General features: G+C 40.4%; 1 protein-coding gene across 3 annotated transcripts in view; it reads right to left on the bottom strand.

Annotated features, from left to right (window-relative positions):
- The window catches only part of RABGAP1 (RAB GTPase activating protein 1), a 128,908-nt gene that overhangs the window by 6,525 nt on the left and 102,487 nt on the right, over window positions 1-19,896 (bottom strand). For 2 of the 3 annotated variants that reach the window (XM_048822744.2, XM_048822743.2), the window contains exons 18-24: window positions 14,492-14,533; window positions 14,053-14,181; window positions 8,298-8,390; window positions 7,008-7,118; window positions 2,252-2,356; window positions 1,639-1,722; window positions 651-722 (exon numbers count right to left, since the gene is read on the bottom strand). In XM_048822744.2, the coding sequence (XP_048678701.1) occupies window positions 651-722; window positions 1,639-1,722; window positions 2,252-2,356; window positions 7,008-7,118; window positions 8,298-8,390; window positions 14,053-14,181; window positions 14,492-14,533 (636 nt within the window). The remainder of the gene's footprint in view (window positions 1-650; window positions 723-1,638; window positions 1,723-2,251; window positions 2,357-7,007; window positions 7,119-8,297; window positions 8,391-14,052; window positions 14,182-14,491; window positions 14,534-19,896) is intronic. The other variant, XM_048822745.2, reaches the window with a different exon arrangement.

Genomic DNA, 19,896 nt, shown 5'->3' with positions numbered 1-19,896 from the left:
GTTGGTAAAACTCTTCTTGGCATAATTATTTCTACATTCCCTCAACGTTATATTATGGTCAAAGCAGGCTGGTGGTGCCTTCTCCTGCTACAGCAAGAAATCCCTCATGACAGCTAACATCAGGTATGCAGGAGAGTGAATTTGTGTGGGGAGGTGGAGGGTGAGAAAACCTGGATTTGTGCTGGAAATGGCCCACCTGTTGATCACTTTAGATAAGCTATTACCAGCAGGACAGTGGGGTGGGAGGAGGTATTGTTTCATATTCTCTGTGTATATATAAAGTCTGCTGCAGTTTCCACGGTATGCATCTGATGAAGTGAGCTGTAGCTCACGAAAGCTCATGCTCAAATAAATTGGTTAGTCTCTAAGGTGCCACAAGTACTCCTTTTCTTTTATCAGGTATTGAACAGTAACAGTATGTTACAGGATGGTATGGTAGGGGGAGCTGGAAACTAATTGCCCCAAAGAATGCTGTAGGTGCCATTTATTTAATCTGTACTTGTGCCAACAGTGAAATGTGGAAGGTACTCAGTGCAACACATCACTCTAGCTAATTCTTTAAAGAATTTTTAAAAAGATCATAAATGCACTGATTCATTAGGCTGATAATGTTTAAACAGTGAAGATCCTGGAAACATGCATCTCCTTACCCGTATTTTCTCAATTTCAGCTTTATTTGCTGTTTGTTGCTTCTCCAGTCGCTCGCTCAGCTGGGAGCAAATCTAACAAAGCAAAATTCTGTTACCATGCAGCAGGTTCCTTAATAAATATTAAAACCAAACTCCTGTGCTACAGCAGCATTGAAGTGGAGATTTTAAGGGCCCCAGAAGAGTCAGGAAATTCAGAGTCAAGGTTTCTAAAACAACCTGGATCCTGCTGCGGGCACACAGGCATTACAGCAGGGTTTTTCACTGCAATCACACAACATACATGCAGTAATGCATGGAGTTACGTATGTGCCTCTAAAGCTGTAGCCAAAGGTGCAGTTTAAGCAAGTAAGTTCATAGTTCAGCCTCTCTGGGGGGAGTCAAGACAAACTGAGAGGAAGCACAGTTCCTTCCATTGCCTTGAGAATCAAGTAAACAACCATGACAGTGGGTGTGGCTAGCCACACCTACCCCTTGAGGTTTGTTTGATGCAGCCTAAGGATATCTTGAGGCTAAATTCCTAGTACATTGAGCTATGGATTGGATACCATGCACTGCAGGATTGTGAATCCAAACCTAACATTCTGAAACAGTATCATAAGGCTGAATCAAGCTAAAGGGCTTCTTTATCATCACCATCTGGTGGGAGAAGGGAAGATGGGGGAGAAAAATTTTGGAGTGAAGTGAACAGCCAAGCCTTCAGATTGCAAGACCATAGCCCGTTCAAATAACTTTATACCCTTCATAATGGATACGACAGGTAATTGGCACCTTATAAAGATTTAAGTCAGATCAATAGAACATCGTGATTTCAGCCAAAAAAGCATAAAAACCACCACAGCTAATCCACTTAAATACCTCAGAAGTCCCAGAAAATGCATGGCAAATATTGTACTTTATATGGGGATGTCTGGAAAATAAATCCTAAATCTCAGAGAATTCCCTGGCATGTGAGAGCAGTCTGTCCAATCTCTATCCAAGATGCACTTACCTGCTTATAGTCACCAATAATAGAGCTGTTCTTTTTAATCTCTGATTCTGCCTTGTCTAATTCCCTACGACACATTTCCTTCAGCTGCAGTAAAATAAAGAGAAAGGTTACCTATTTACAATACCTTAAAAAATAATCTGACAGCATCTGCAGAAGACAACCCACCTTCACTCCTCTAACCCATAACCCTTCAGAGATGAGCAGCCTTTCTACCTCTGAGGAGCAATGGGCTAGTCCAGCCCCACTGCAATCTAGGGTGTAGCTATGAAGCTAGTTTGAGACACTGATGGGCAGGCCTATCAGGAAAATTGGGTTGGTTTGTGGCAGGATATGTACGAGGAATTCACTGGGGTAAATGGTGACAGTTTGAACCCTATGTTGCTTCCATCTGTAGTAACACTGTCTACATGCGTCCATGCTTCCAAGTTAGTTAAATATTAAATTACAGTAAGCAACAGCTTTCAAAGGGATCCTGAATTCTGTTTCTCTATGCTTTTTACACTGCACGAGAGGCACAAGGATAACTTGGAACGATAAGCCCTTCCTATACAGGTCTCGTTTTCTTAATTTCCATGCTCTACAGAAACGTGAAAGCAACAGAAACGCCCATAACCTGAGCAGACTCCTCTTCTAGTCGCCTTTTTTCTTCTTCTGCATCAATTAACTTCTGTTTGGTCATTAGCAATTCCTTATTCAGCGCATCCGCCTTTTCCTCTGCCTGAAACACACACCGTAGAGCAGAACATCAAGCACAGGATTTCCCATCACTAAAGAACTGCATGCGCCATTGTGCCTATGCTTCTTGGCATCCAGTGGCACACCAGACCCATGGGACTCTCCCAAGGCAGCAGCCTCATTCTACACTGTTCGTTTTGATTACAAGTACCATCAAAGGAGATAAAGGGACCATTTTTGATATCAGATCATCACAAGAACAAATTTATTATCTGTCATTTTTGGTGCTTCCTACAGCTTCGATATGAAAAAAGAGTTCCCCTGGAAACTGCATGCCTGCTGCACAATTATTCTTATTCCCATCAAGCAGACCTCAGTAGCACTCCCCACCCTGACCACTCTCACAGGAGACCCTGATCCCCACTTCTCAACCATCATTTAACAGAAGGAACACCGCAAAACCAAGACCTTATTACAAAGACTCTGACTGTTCCTAGTATATTTTGAGAGTCTGTGTAAACTATGCAGGTGAAAATTAAAACAAAATTACCTTTGCTAAAATACATGAGCAAAATACATTGGGAGACTTTTTATTTGCATCTATTCACTAGATAACCAACAAAACTCAGTAAACCACAACTGGTCTCCTTATGTGAGTGAACGGACAAGTCCTGTAGTCTTATTCTTATGAAGGTGGAAATAGCACCTGACAGATGCTTAATTGCATCAATATAAAGGCAAAAATTAATCATTTTTGGGGGGGTGGGAGAGTGAGAAGGAGAAAGTCCTTAATGATTTAGCTTTCTGGGCCATATAACATGTCTTCTTTCATGTCCTATGTACTGCCAGGCACACTGCACATGCTTCAGAAATAGCTAATAGTGGTTAGTGTAGAAGACTGGGAGTCAGTGTGGTGTCTCTGTTCTGCATAGATAACCCTCCCTCCAAAAGCTCTTCTTTAATTTCACTGACCAGCCTCAGCAAAGTCAGCATCTGAATGATTGCTCCCAGGAAGAAATCCAATTAGAGAAATAATTACTCCCTTTTCACTTGGGCCTGGGACCAGAATAGTAAACTAAAGGACAATGGAAGACATAGAACAGATAACTATTTGAAAGAAGATCTATAATAAAATACTTTAACAATCCAAATCTCATGTTCACTTTGCAAATGTCCAAGCTGTGGTGGGAATACATTCATTAAGAAAGCCCCAGGAGAGATTCACCATATCAAAATAGACATGACACCTGCCCACGAAGGCAGTTACTCCCCTCATTTCTTAAGCCACCCAGAAGAGTTTGTATTAAAAACAGCATTTAACACAAGCAAATGAGAACAGTCCAATGAAAATCCTCTCTACTAAGTACTCAATACTCAGGCAGAAAATCATAGAATATGAAAGTTGGAAGGGACCTCAGGAGGTCATCTAGTCCAACCCCCTGCTCAAAGCAGGACCAATCCCCAATTTTTGTCCCAGATCCCTAAATGGCCCCCTCAAGGATTGAACTCACAACCCTGGGTTTAGCAGGCCAAAACTCAAACCACTGAGCTATCCCTTCCCCCAATGTGAACACTGAACAGAAGATTGAAATGATCTTCGAGTACAGTACTCCTTGCTCCCATGAAGAAGGTACTGAGTTCCCTTCTATCTGAGCCCAAGGGACCAGTGCGGTACTATGACAAACCACTTCACCATAGCTGTACATTAACTCATCTTTCTGATCAGGTAAGACAGAACACATTTCTTCACTTTCCTTCCGAGATCTACTATGATGATGAGTCTGACCTTGATAAATACATTTCGGGGATGTAAAAATACGAAGGATAAATTAAACTGGAAAAGACCAGAACTGACAACAGCCTTGAAAAGCTCCTTAGGTTGATTTAAAAAAATCACATAAGATAAATCACTCAATACCATTATTGCAAAGGTATGCGTCTTTTCCAGCGTTGCTGTTTAAATACAATAACTCAGGCCTCAGATAGATTTACTGATATATATATATATGATCAATAACTCAAAAGGTTTAAAGACTTCAGAAAGCAACTGTCTCAATCCCTTTCAAAGAAGGGGAATCACAAAATGAATTTTAGTCCACTAAAGTTTTGATGATCCTTAAAAATAGGGGCACAATCCTAAGAGACTGACTTGTCGATATCCATTGGCTCCTAATTGTTTTGAAGTTGAAGAAAACTGGACATCTGACTCCAACAAAAGAAGACTGAAGCTTAATTTCTGGGCTAGTATACAGGAAATGAAGGAAGCTGCTTAATTTCCACTCTTTGCTTTGATCTATCTAGGCTAAGAGATTGCAAATGTGCCTTTAAGGTATCAGAAAAGGTGTATTACACAATGTCTTTTAGTACTTTTCTTCCAGGTCAGCTGACTAGTTGAAATGGAACACGATCTCAGGGCCCAGTTAGAAGAATTAATCCTGAGTTTAAAAAAATCCAGGGTCCTAGAGTTTAGGATCAAATCACGTAAGTCCCCTCAAGGGCAATTCTGTCAACTTCATTTAGCCATTTTTGGAGGATGGACAGATTATAACAAAATCCCATGGGCTACCTCAGAGGTTTGGCTTAATTCTGCTTTGTATAATCAAGTCAACATTACAGCACAGCTAAGTCTCATATGGGTTCAAGTGGTCACAAGGGAGTTACTAGTGAATATCAAATGCAACAAAAGATGATCCCTTCAGTGCATTTTATGTTGGGGCCCATCCTTTGAACACAACTGCTCAGCTGTCCTCATATTCCTCTGTTATGTCTTTGCTGAAATGGAAAAGGGGGTGTAACAAGGTTAACATGCTGGTATTTTGTGATGTCCCTGCCCAGAACAAAAAGGTAATGGAATTTATATATATATATATATATATTCATATTTATAGCAGGTTTTCATAACACTAGAAAATATTCATCCACTGGTATAAATTTATATTTATATATATTCATATTTATAGCAGGTTTTCATAACACTAGAAAATATTCATCCACTGGTATAAATTCTCACTGTGAAACAGTAAGAACTTCTAATATTTTTCCTGAAGAAACTTTCCCAGTAAAGAGTGGGAATCCTTACTTCACTTAGGTTGCTAAGTTGAAACACTTTAAAGTCGGTCAAATCCTGGCTTATACAATTTCCAAAAGCCAGCTTCCGCTGGGATTCACAAATGCATGTATCTTCATACAGAATGAGAATGGTATGACACAAGCACTTTCTCTCTTTCCCACATATTTCCAGGGGGATTGGTAATATCTACGTCAGTTCAGAGGCAGCAGCAGAAATGCCAGGTCATTTTGCCCTACTATGTGTGCTGTCTAAGGCAGTGTTTCAGTCCTTCTGTGTTTCTGGAAAAGTATATCCTTGCAAAACATCCCCAATGTGATTATCTAAATATGACATGAAGGGAAGAGACAGCAAAGAAAAATTCAAGTAACACAACTGGAATCGAAGCACCTGTGCAAAATGAACATGGAACAAGAAGACAACTGAGTTTTATAAGAATCTTTGAAGATGTTAATTTTTAGCATCAAGGGTGTTCTCTCACACACACGTAAATACTTGATCAGTACAAGAATGTACCCTCCAGTGGATTTGCCTTTAGAAAACTATTGATATGGGAAATGACCAAGGTGACTGCAAATACATTGGGGGGCGGAGGGAAGAGAAGAGTCATAATAAATTCAATCCATATTGGCAGACTTCAGCAAGCCAAAACACACAGGATGAAATTTTGAAAAGCACCTAAGAGACTTAAGGGTCTAAGTCCCATTGAAAGTCAAAGGGACTTAGGGGTTCTTAAGTGCTTTGCTGACAGTGAACGACTGCCAGAAAAGTCAGAATACAGAAGCCACCATAATTTCACGAAGGCTGAGAAAATGGGCTTTCTAGACTCCAGCTACTACTGTCTCTTATCCAACATAGTGGCAAAAACAATAAAGAGCGAGAAGCACCTGCATCCTGCAAGACCAAGATGGTTTTTACAGTCTATACATATAGCAATTGCTCAGCCATGTCTGTGGCAAACACAGACGCCATCTTGCACCAGTTACCCTACACAACATGAGGGGAAGAACAACACTGCCGATTTACACGCAAGGGGATATCTAGGAAGTCAGAATGCAACTTTCCAAGTAGGAATTTGGCTCCATGAAAGAGCCAATACCTCTTCTCTCCCTCAAATGACCGTAGGCTCTTTTCATGACCATGGGTGTCAGAGCCTCAGTTTTAGGTATCCTTCAGATGGGACCTTCAGCAGCATAGTGCAGCCTAGTGCCATGCTGGGATAATCATCTAGTACTGACTTGGAAAGAAGAATTACGCTTACATCAACACCACCACTTGTTGAATGTCCTTTAAAGGTCTCCAAATCAATAAATGGCCAAACCTGCCCCTGCTTAACTCGTGAGACCTGACAGGATCCTGGCCACGGTAGTAGGCTTTCCGTTATAAATGTATAAGCAATCCATAGGCCTGAAGGCAAAAGATAAATGGAAAAACATCCCAAGGTAAAGAAATAATGAGAAATTTATCAGTCTCATACGTAGAAAATGCAGGTTTACAAAGTAATTGTAAGAGCATGATCCATCTACGGACACCCGCAATGAGACATTAAGAATTAAATGAGAGAAGTAAATAGAAATGAAGTTTTGCATTACTGCACCCAAGAGCAGAGGGAAATGTTTTGCCTTACATTATCTAAATCCTTTCGCAGTGCAATCTTGCTGGTGACCAGTTCGTGTGCAAGATCATCATTTTCTTGTTCAAGCCTCATATTTGCTTCTTGCAGTCGCCGGTTCTCTCGCTATTGGAAACAAAAAACCTGAGTTTAAAAAAAGCTCTCTCAAGGAGTTTGTGTACCAGAAACCATTTTGAGTGCCTCTCAGCTCACAAAAAGAAAAGGAGGACTTGTGGCACCTTAGAGACTAACAAATTTATTTGAGCATAAGCTTCATGGATGAAGTAAGCTGTTGCTCATGAAAGCTTATGCTCAAATAAATTTGTTAGTCTCCAAGGTGCCACAAGTCCTCCTTTTCTTTTTGCGGATACAGACTAACACGGCTGCTACTCTAAAACCTGTCATCTCAGCTCACACATTCACACTGTAAGACTAGCCTGGAAATTCATTTCTGGCTGCATGTATTTTAGTGACAACAAATAGCTAACCATATTATGAATATAAAATAGTTAAGCAAAAAATGACCTTTGAGAAGCAGCTATTTATTAGCAACTCTGCTTAGCCATTGCTGGGAAGCTAACTGAGATGTAGAAAAGCTTCAGGCAGCAGAGAGGTGGGGGTGAGAGTCCACTGCCAATATTCCCACACACATTCCCCTCCAAGGCTCGGGATAAACGTCGTGTGCTGTGAAAGGAGGGGTGAGGGGGGTGCTGCAGAGAACAGGGTGGGGGGGGGGGAGTATGTGGAGACTGCTCAGCTGTTTTCTCGCTTAAACAACACTGCTCTGTCACAACCATAATCGAGGAGGGAGGCTACAGCTCCTGGCAAACACATGGATAGAAACTTCACTTGAAATGTTTATACCCTGAAAAATAGACTCAGTATTTCACAGCATGCAACATGTGTCACAGGGGGAGGAGAGTGAAGACTTTATGGCAGTGAGCTGGCTTATACCCACCAGAATTGATTGATTGATTGATTGTTTAAATATCTGGCACTTGGTGCAATCAGCATATTACACAAATGGACTCTTCTGAGGCAGTTTTATGAACCCAAGTGCAAAAAGTATATATCTGCACTAACCTGCCCTTCAATTTAATGGAAACATTTTATGAAGGGGCTTGCCCCGGAACGTCCCTGCTGATCAACACAAATAGGCATTTCTTTCATGTTCATTTGGCAGAATTAACCTGTCCTATCAAAATCTCTGCATGCTGGCAAATAAAGAGAAAACTGAAAGAAACAGAATTTGGAGCAGGACTTTCCTGAGAGACCTCAAACTGACCTAGGTGTGCAGTGTGTTACCTCAAATCTTTCTATAGGATCCTCCTGTTGTGCTTGTTGCTCTCTCATGGTATGATATTCCTTTTCATATTTCTTCAACTTCTTCTGACCAATCTAAATTAAACAAAACATGTTAGTTCCTGGCCAGTTCCATTCTTCTCTCATGGAAAAGAATACACATTTATTTCACAAAGTGTCAGTGGTGCAAACCTCAGGCAACACCTGTCTGCTACAAAATATGATTAAAATGTTTCCCATCTATTCTGAGAGTGAAGTAATTAGAACTGGCCAAAGAATTTTGACTTATTCAATGTAATCAAATAAATATTCTCTCTCTTCCTGCCTTCTTTAGAGCACAGGTGTTTATTTGATGAGGTTGAGGTTTTAAGGCTGCCTCTTCAGCGGTAATTTTTAACATCATGCATACACATTTTCTTTGCTTTTTATGAAACTGCTAAAACAGGAATGGCCTGAGCAAGGTTCATCACACCGCTCTGCTAGCTCATACCTGACTTAAAAAATCTCCAATCCCAGGGCTGCCTGTGCATCTCAGTCAAGCCACAACAGACTACATCAGCACCAAAGGGAGAGAAGGACAGAGAAAAATGATGGTCTGGTAACAAGCAGGTAAGGCACCATTCTGGAACTCAGGAGATCTGAGTTCTCCCCCCAGCTCTGTCAGACATTCCCTCCCTTTGTGACCTTGAGCAAACGAGAATCACTGCCCCGGTATTCCCATCTGTAAAATGGAGGTCAGAATCCTCCTCTTCCTCACAGAGGTGTTGATAAATTCATTAATGCATACGTGGTGCTCAGACACTACAATTACATAAGACACAGAAAAATCTTTAAACAAAACCCACCCCACCAGAGCCTCTCCTTGTGTTGAGGCCCGGAGACATGCCAAGTACTGTAGTAGCTTAGCAATACAGCCTATGCTGAGACCACCAGGCTCACTTCACTTGTGGCCTAGCACTGATTTACAATGGGTCTCCAATGATCAAAGGCTGCTGGACCTTACTATTATCTCAGTAAGCTAGCTAAATGATAAACGGGGATGGCTAACTTTTTTTAAAAGTACTTGTTTGACAAGATTTTAATGTTTAATAAACAAATATTTTGCAAAAGAATAAGACAAACATATGAAAATCGGTTTATGGTTATTTCCTACTTTATCATTAACAGTCTTGCCCAAGATGAACAAACTGCAGAAAACTGAGAGCTAGGCTCCCTCTAGTGAGATTCCTATAGAAATGTTTTAACTAGATTTTGACTGAAATTTTTCAACTTCCTTAGCTGGCATCTCTGAATAGTACAATTACAGTTATTAGAGTTAATCAGGAAAAATAAAGAGTAAACAGCTTAATAAACACTTACAAGGGATCTTTAGGAACTAACTTCATTCTCAGGAAAGGGTTAAAATCTTAACAAGTAGTTTGTTTCACTGTATTAGGACTTATTGAAACATGTCCTGGCTTTTACATGCTGAATCTCACATTAGTGAGAATGTTAAACACTGAGGAGGGAGGCAGCCAGCAACACGAAAAGGAAGGAAATAAGCACACACCCCAATGTATTCAACTCACCACACTTCTGAGTGTATCAGAACCAATCTTCGCTCTAGATATGAGTTACTGGGTGATCACAAGGATCTTTTTGTGATGATCACCAATATATTTCATAACAGCCCCAGTGGGAACAGCGCGAGGGGAACGGCAACAGAAATCTTGGAATTTGCATTGTGAGACACAGAGGAGGCAGGAATCCCAAATTCTAGTTTTTCTGGGGCAGGGAAGGTCGCAGTGGCTCTTTTTACATTTCACTGTAACAATGAAGTGTGACCTTAAGAATCTAGCATTATTTCACGCTCATCATTCGCTGACCTCCTTTTCAGCAGAATGCTGTTGTAATCACAATGCCTCAGCCAGGCTACATCCTATAAATGATTCAGCTTGACATCAGGGCCTTTTCTGTTCAAAAGCATTTTCAGGTAAAAAGCAAGAGATTTTTTTTGACTTATATTTTATAATGGGCTTATATTTTGGGCTTATATTTTAAGTCAAACCAATTACATGCAGCATTCCAATTAAAAAAAGGAAAGAAAAGTGTGTGTGTGGGTGAGAGCTGCAAGCATTGGGCTTTTGCTCAGAGCCCAGTGTTGCAACCTGCATTCTCTCCAGCAGCCTTCCATATTCTGTTAACTCTTTCAGTGCAGATGGCATCTGGGAAGACTATACAATACATTATCTGTGCTGTGCCATTAGTTCATGGTGCACTGGAAACAACAGGAGCCTAGGCAGCAGTGGGAAGGGGAAAATGAACCAAGCTCTTGCTGTGAAAAGTGAAAGGTAAAATGTGCGAATGCACTCTTGGCAATGCAAGTGGTGCACACGATATTAGCCAGACGCATATTTAATATCAATGCTATCTGTAATCAGCAAGACTGGGTCGTCTTCATCCTGCTTATTCCCTTTTCTTACACAGGTTTTGGACAGAACTGAGTACAAACCCGTTAACTGCCATTTTGAGGTCTATGTAGAGAGCCTGCAGTGGAGTGGGCAAATGTGGAGCAAAGAGCTCTGGAAAACCCAGATGCCCAGGAATGTTTACATACTATGCTTAGACTCTAGCAGCATACTGAGCTCCTTTAGCCATGTTGTAAGTATAAAGAAGTTTTGTGCCAACACCAATGGTTTTGCCCAAGAACTTGGCATATATAGTTAAATTATATATATAAAATATATATCTAAAACTGTCATAAGAAGTTAGAAAGTTTCCTTTAAAAACATAAGACAGCTCTATTTCAGAAACAAATGATCACAGCTATAAAGGGGACACTACAGAAGGGGTGTTTTGGGAATCTAGTTTAAACGTCTCTTTTAAAGTGGTGGTTTAAAGGTTTAGTTGTAATATTTACAGTTTGATTTGATTAAAGAGAAGATGTTGACTTTCACTGTGAATTAATGCAGGGTTCATTACCACTAACTGCCAGGATATCCTTATTCCCAGTGTCAAAGGCTACATCCATTTTACATAATTACATTAAGTAATAGGGTCTGGTGGACAATTTCTATCTGAGACATTTTTGTTCACCTCAAGCAATAGAACTGTATGAAATATCTCCCAGAGAAGTACTTTGTCATACAGCTATTATTAAATAGGAATTATTAATTAATACAAAGGATACATTAATAGTAAGGCAATTACATTTGCGGACCAGAGCCTCCTTTGTAATGACAGAGTTGGAATCAATTTGCAGCACAGTATTTGATCCCCTGGCAAACCTTGATGATGCTACAGTTAACTAAATCGGAGTGTGATGGACCTCAACTTGGTTCTGTGGCAGACACCAATTCTAAGTTCTGGGTTTCAGAATTTGGTATCTTTGCTATTTCTAATTAGAGAGTCGTTTTGATCAGAAGGACCTTCTCTAATGAGTCACATAGTTCCCTTTTTGCATTGTGGCAGTACAAATTTCATTACTCACAAAGCATCCCTGATAACTGGTGTCTACGCAGGTTTGAATTAAATTTTGGCTGAATGCTTTTTAAAACTAATTTTCTTCCAACTCTTTTCTGGAATTTTAAAGCCAAAAAAAAAAAAAAATTGAAATTCTCAAGGTTTTAGCTGTGCCTTTTACACTAAGGTAAACTGGCTTTGTCTTAAATTACTGAGTAAAAAAAAAGGCAGAGGTTGTTTATTAAATTGTGCCACTTAGTTGAAACTTAGCAGTGTTAAATTATTTTAAATGCAAAAGTTTGATGAGGAGTTAGCCTCCAGTACAGTCAGAAAGTACAAGCCTAGGTCAGCATTGTGGGTTTTTAATAATGATGCAAGCTCCTTGTCACTTGAAGAGAAAGCAGGGCTTCAGTTCTCTGTCAACGTAAGTAATCAGTTTTAAAAAAGCTACTAAATAGTGTCTATGTTAATCCTCCTGGCTCTTAAACACACAAAACTTTTCACTTGGGCTGGCTGTCGTACAGGCCCTGAGGGCTTCATAATCTTCTATCAGGGAGCTCAATATTGGGTGGCTATTACATACCATTCAGACTTCAAGGTCTAGGCTCATGTGGCTAGAATTGATGGTGTTGCATAGAACCTCCTTGGTTATGATTGATACAGTATTTGGGTGTTCCATCTCAATGAGACAAGGTGGGTGAGAGAATCTCTCTCACCAACAGAAGTTGGTCCAATAAAAGATTATTACCTTGCTCACCTTGTCTCTCTAATATCCTGGGACCAACATGGCTTCAACTGCATTCCATCTTCATGTTATTGTAATCCCTACAACTCTTTGCATAGTTCAGCTCAGCCTACTTAATGTTAAATAACTTCCCATTCGTGCTTTCACAACTGACCATAAGTGCAAGCATCAAGTCTGGCCACCCTCAGTATTTCCCAAACTTTTGATAACATTGACCGTATGTCAAGTACAATCTTATTAGCTTATGCAGCAACTCTGGGGAGAAGTCAAACAATAACTACACTCGTGATAAGAGAAACCTTAGGTTAGATGGTTACTCCACAGAGAACAGCACTCTTTTTAAACTATAAGGCACTTATGAAAGATTCAGAAGTATCTGCACACAAAACACGTGTGGTACATGCCAGAGCACTGGTTTTAAACAGCATGTCTTATACACTCAGTTAGTCTACAAATGAAGAGCCAAAAGGAAGAGTTTCAGAGTAACAGCCGTGTTAGTCTGTATTCGCAAAAAGAAAAGGAGTACTTGTGGCACCTTAGAGACTAACCAATTTATTTGAGCATGAGCTTTCGTGAGCTACAGCTCACTTCATCAGATGCATACCGTGGAAACTGTAGCAGACTTTATATATACACAGTTTCCATGGTATGCATCTGATGAAGTGAGCTGTAGCTCACGAAAGCTCATGCTCAAATAAATTGGTTAGTCTCTAAGGTGCCACAAGTACTCCTTTTCTAAAAGGAAGAGTGATACTGTGAACCTCCCACTTGGGCCGCTCAGAGAAAAACAAAGCTTTCTACATTATTTAAGAGTTTCAAACTAGCTGCAATGCAGGTGCAGCAGTTTCTGCAGACAGCGCCACACACAGTTTTGCCAGCACTTAGGTTAATTTCACTATAGAGGAGACCTTTTTAAACTCAATGCTTATAGTGTAAAACTTCCCTCCCATTAACCTGCTACAGCCCACTGTAGAATCTCAGGTTTAAAACAGTTTCAAGCACTCAGCTTGCGGAGGATTTTTAACAGAAGCTAAAAGAAGTTAACATTAGGAACATAAAAGCTTCAGGATCACTTGGCCAATCTTGATTAATTTGGGAAATTTTAAATGCAGGGTCATCTTCCATTTACCTCCGAAGTAGATATACAGACAGAATTTATAGTACCTATCAATGCATTTTTAATGAGCTCCTTGCTGTAGTATACAATTAAATATAGCTCTGTTCCATCCAAAAGGACTATATTTTCTGCTTCTGCACTGTTTGCTTTGTTTCAAGTGCGTTATTCCCAGTTGTCTCCAGGAGAGATGCTGCTGGCCATTTAGCAGAAATCACTGGAGAAAGACTTGAGCAAATAAATGCTTTTCTGCATATGCAATATGTGTAGTTTTACGCAGATTTTAAACTTTATTGGCGTGGTTTTAGTCACTTAACTCTATTTGTTTCATTGCAAAGCATCTAGAATATTTGCATTTAGGGGTAGATAAATCAAAGTTATATGTGAACCCTCCTCCCACCCCCATATATACGGGATAGACAAATGCTGAGAACAACTTGCTGGCCTCACATGTTTACCTTCATATTGCAAGCTAACTCCATCAGCTTTTTTGCATTTTCCTCTGACCGATATCTCTTGGGCAGCTGTACACGGAAGAACTTTAAAGCCCCCTCAAAGTCTGTCAATAACAGGTCATCCTTGGTAGTCTAGAAACATACAGAAAGGAAACAATATTTGCAAAACGTATTTTCAAAAATAGCTTCAATAACAGATGCTAATAAAATGAAACAGCTATTTTGTTAAGATCAAGAGAAAGTATCTTTTAATCTTCTTAAAATAGCAATAGGTGTTTCCACTTGCACAATAGGACATTTTCCACATGGCACAGCCGCAAAGGCAGTGCATGCCAAACAGCAACGAGAACAATACAGGAAGATTTCTGATTATAGTATTTTTGTAACACAGCCAGTTCATGGTGATGTATTAAATGAAAAAATGTTAAAGTTGGATACTCACTTTTAATAATCCCAGTGCAACATTAAAAATAACACTTATTCCCTAAAGAGAGAAAGGAAAGAAAAACAGGAATAAGTCAACATTTTCAATATTTACAAGCCAGGCTATTACTTTATTCCAACACCTTAAATTTACATATTTTTACTTGCTTGTATTAAAATGGGAATGTAGCATAAAAATGTAAGCAGTAGCTTCATCAGATCAAAGCCCTGGAAACTAAACTCACAAGCAATAAGGCAAAAATCCCCTGTGCATGGCACTTTGCAGATAGCAAAAGGATCTGCCTCAAACACACACTCCAGCCTCTCCTCGCTCAGCTTCCCTTTGCCTGATGGAGAAAAGAATTCTTCCAAACTTCCTTTGTCTTTATGTTCAGTCTAATAATAAAAGATCCTTTTAGGAAAACTACATAGTCCAGTAGATTGGGGGGAGCTCAGGGCAGGGCTCCAAATGCAATTCATGCATTTAGCAACATAAAATAGTAACCAACAAAGCTACAGGTCCCAGCAAAAGCTGCTGTAAATTAATAGCCAGTAAGAAGGTATCTTCGTATAATGTGGAGTTGTGTCACCTTAGTACATTGAGTTCTGCAGGTGGCAGAGCCACTGGCTAAAGGGGCCCTAAACCACACAAGAAACATGTCTTTCACTTGTCTAAAACTCAGTCAGGAAAACATTCCTCCTGTTACACCCTCCCTTTCACCTCAAAGGATGAGGGGAGAAGGGAGGACAGGCAGACACTACTATGTGGTACCTGGCGTATAGCTGGAGTTCTGTGATCTCTGAGGGATGGAAGGACTCCCTATGACCCAGGAACCTCTTTGTGCCAACTGGCAGAGGGCACAGAGTTTTACAGGGATCCCTTGAGTCAAGTATATGCACAAGTTAACCAAAGGGCGGCATGTAAGGTCTCTACCAAGAGCCAGTAGCCCACTGGTCATGCTAAGCACTGCAAAATGTAAGTATATAAGAAGGGCTATACTGGGTCAGACCAATGGTCCATCTAGCCCAGAATCCTGTTTTCCAACAGTCACCAATGCCAGATGCTTCAGAGAGAATGGACAGAACAGGGCAGTCAGCAAGTGATCCATCCCCTATTGTCCACTCCCAGCTTCTGGCAGCTAGGAACATCCAGAGCATGGAGTTGCATCCCTGACATCTTGGCTAATAGTTATTGATGGACCTATCCTCCAGGAACTTACCTAATTCTTTTTTGAACCCCGTTATAGTTTTGCCCTTTACAACATCCCCTAGCAACAAGTTTTGTAGGTTGACTGTGCGTTGTGTGAAGAAGTTTGTTTTAAATCTGTTGCCTATTCATTTCATTAACTCACCCTTGGTTTTTATAGTCCTCTATCAGACACTAATACTGTGTAATCAGTACACAGTATTAGTCATCTCTTTTCCAGCGGAAAAGTCCCAGTCTTTTTAATCTCTCAGTATATGGAAGCCATTCCACACCCTTAATCATTTTTGTTGCCCTTCTCTGTACCGTTTCCAATTCTAATATATCTGTTTTTGAGATGGGTTGACCAGAACTGCATGCAGTATTCAAGGAGTGGGTGTACCATGGATTTATCGCGTTTATTTTCTGTCTTATCTCTTTCTTAATGGTTCCTAAAATTGTTAGCTTTTTTGATTGCTACTTTACATTGAGAGGATGTTTTCAGAGAACTATCCACAATGACTCCAAGATCTCTTTCTTGAGTGGTAACAGCTATTTTAGACCTCATCACTTTGCACGTATAGTTGGGATTATGTTTTACTTTGTTAAATAAACTCTTGCTTGTTTTCATTATTAACATGTCTAAGTGCCGTGTGTTAAACCAAGCAGTGATCTGACGTGAAGCTGGTAAACTAGAGCCCACTGCTTCTTTGGGAACAGCGAATCTGTGAATGCTGTGTGCCCAGTGGAGCAGGGGCTAGACACTCCAGGGAGTTGCTCGGAGGGCTCATGGGTTGGAGTTCACCTATTGCTACCTTGCAGAGGGACAGCGGAGCCTGCGTATGCTGAGAGGGGAGTGCTTGTGTTGTCTGTGGCCAGTGGAATCAGGGAGCTGACCCCTAGCAGGCACAGACAAGGCTTCCTCACAAGGGCAGGTGATAGCGAGGAGCCTCACAACCCCAGGTACCATGGGGAAGCATAAGACTCCCCCCCTCTGTATTTTGTAGTGTCCTCAGTTTAGGGACACATCTTTAGTGCAGTTTGTTTCCATCAGGATGGTTTGGGAGCCAGTTCTCTTTAAAGAGTAAGCATCTCTCCACCTCAGTCTGGTACACATTTATATTCTCCCATTTGCTTATGTTTTAGAAAAGTAGTTTTTCTGCTGTACAGCTTCCTCTGGCAAAATACTTGTTACGCTGTATTTGATTGTACTGTGTCCCCCTGTTCCAGCACACACACACACTCTACAACGGCTGTTCTGCTGTTGTCAGCTCTGCTCTAAAGTCTCTGAGGGGGAGTTTAGACAGAAACATCCAACATTTTACAATAATTTTATGTTAATGAGAGTTGCTATATTGACAGTCCAACGAGCTTTCCCAACACACCACTCAGGCAACATGACTGTAGCCTCACTTGGAGGGATCACCTCTATGGCCTATGCAATCTCTGGCCTCTTGGGTGATAGTACCATCACTGGGTGCAATCAGTGCCATCTGCTGTTGTGAGACCTCTGACACACTTGATACTGGACTTACAGATGGCAATCATTTTTGGTCACTACGGTCAGGGCCTAGTTGTTTCAGAAGCTCTGGAATTTGCAGCAGAATCCACTTCTAGCCAAAGAATCGTGCTCTAGATTCTAAGCTTTTATGTAAGAAGAATTAAATCTCTAGCTCATTCAATGGCAAAGACAACCTTCAAACTTTCAAATACCAAATGTAAGTTGATACAATGTTGCCTTCCTGAGTCGGCAGATAACACTCCATGTCTATTGTTTGAGGCTAACTCCAATACATAAAGACGACAGCTTAAAGAGCAACATAGTCAAGTAGTTCACTGGTGATCATTTTAGCATAAACAGCCAGAAAGAGTGCTTATAGCCCACAACCCCAAGCCACCTTCCCAGCCCTCCTTGGGTGCCAGAAGCCATAGCTGCTCTCTACTCAGGTGCCAAAACTCCAGCTTTCCCCAGGCAACGTCTACAAGGCACACTGTCAGGACAAAAACCTGCAGCCTCCTGGAAAATTAAAATGTGGGGCTAATGTATTGAATTCAATAGCTTATTTAAAATTTAGAGGAGGCTGGTGGTGTGACACCAGAGTGCCCAAGAAACCAGGAGACCTTGCTGTGGAATTCAAGTTCAGCTTGAAACCCTGCCTTGAGTACAGGACTGTCTTGATTTTATTTTTAAGAATGTATTGGGCTACCTGCCACAAATGGGTGCTCTCCGATCAGTACTACGTGCTGCAGCAAATTTTATAGTCTGCTACAACCCGAGTATCAAATGATCAAGATAAAAAGTGTTCAGTATGTATCATCAGCCCTTCTGATCGGCTGTCAGTCCCACCAGATTTTATTATAGTTGGTTGATTGGATACTTTCCCTTCTTGTGCCCTCTCTCAAACAGAAATCTATCACCGCTCTATGCAGTACACACAGCAATACACCAACATGCTTTTTAGCTCCAGGAGCAACGCTCAGGTTGGAGGAGACTCATTTTTTTTTGGGTCTTCAATGGGAGGTGTTCCTGGAGGATTCCTATACTAGCTGGGACTTGCCCTTATTGTTCAAAGAAAAAACCCTTGACACATCTCTACACTAGACACCTCAGAATGGCAGCACTCAGCATTATTCTGATGCATTTTTGTTTCCCACCTGGTCAATTCAAGGCTGTTTAACATCTCAATAGAGTAACCTCCCAAAAGCATCAGATTCAAATATAGCAACGTAATAGTTCCTTTGGCCAATGTAATATGTTTATTTTCTACCTAAACAGGGATTACCCACTCTGCTGATCTGTTTGGAAAACATCTTATTTATATGTGTAGAACCCTCCCCACCCCCCGCTAACATCCTTTAATGAACCCCAAAGACAAGCTGCCATTCTCCCCACTAAAAAAAACAAAACAAAAAACAAAAAAAAACCTATGAACTTTTAAGGTCAGACACTACAGATGAGGTGGTGTTATGGATAGTTAATATTTCCTCAATGTCAATACCCCCTTTGCCATAATGAATAGTATACAAAGAAATACAAAGTTGAATCCTTTCCCTTTTGTTAAGGAGGCTCATTTAGCCACTTTATCCTAAGGGGCAAGGGACTTTTTTCTTAGACCCTTTTCTGATATTGGAAAAATTTTATAATTCCTCTGGTGAGAAAGGAGGGCAAAGATGTGATGACTGAGAAAATCAGCCCCCATACACTCTCCCCCCCCCCCCCCAAAATGGCTACAGCATAAAAAAAGATTACAGATACTGAAGACTGGAAAAGGAAAATATCAGTTATGCACGGGGCTATGCAATATTCTGGCCAACAGTTTAAGCATGTATGCAAGATATCAATTTGTCCTTCCACCTCATTATTCAATGCCACATCTTTTATGGATCCTCTCTTATTCTAGGTTATATAAAAGGGGGAACCTACTCACAAGCTCCATACTAGAGGATCTGGCAGCTCCACCTCCTATATGCTAGACTTTTATTGACATTACCAGTTAAGGGCTTGGTTTTCTCTCCATCTCTTATGTCTTTGAGTTTTGACTTTAACAGCAAAAAATTAAGACTGAACTTGCTTCTATCACTTCTATTAGCAGTAGAGCTAGCGCTGTGGTACAGTGGTGTTCTGGATTTAACATCTGATTAACTCTCTCACTTCCAAAAACCTGGGAAATTTTTGCTATGGAGAAAAAATGACTAGCTCTTGAAGGCAGCCCTATGCCAATTATTTGGCTACTCATTAATTGAACTGAAAAAGGTTTATTAAAATAGCTGATTAATTATTTAAGTGTCCCTTATATTCAACAGTAGAATCTACTTCCGCTTTACAGGATATCTTCGCTCCACATGCAGAGATCACTTTTCTGCTGTCTGTTGCTTTTTTTATACTAGTAACTAGGCAAAGCATGCAGCAGGTTCCAAAGAAGCATAGCTACATAGGCAAAACACTGACCAGGAGATTTATGAATGCAGCAATCTTTAAACGAAAGAAATAGAGCAGAATTTTACTATTTCACACTAATGACTAGGCGATCCATTGAGAAATCATGCATTTTAGTAGTTATCAAATAAGCAAACAAATGATTAAAAAACCCCAAGGGCACTGCATTGCAAAACGTGCTCTGTTCATTCATGTTTACAAAGGTAGTTTAGATTTAATTTAAATTACTTCCTAACTTACTGCTAAGTATACTGTTATAAAAAACAACTAAGTCTTCTTAATACAAGATTTCACTACAAAGAAT

Source organism: Caretta caretta, chromosome 16 (assembly GCF_965140235.1).
Source record: "Caretta caretta isolate rCarCar2 chromosome 16, rCarCar1.hap1, whole genome shotgun sequence".
In the NCBI taxonomy this organism is placed as follows: Eukaryota; Metazoa; Chordata; order Testudines; family Cheloniidae; genus Caretta; species Caretta caretta.
Note: the sequence above shows the minus strand (reverse complement) of the source record. Positions and strands in the feature narration are given on the sequence as shown.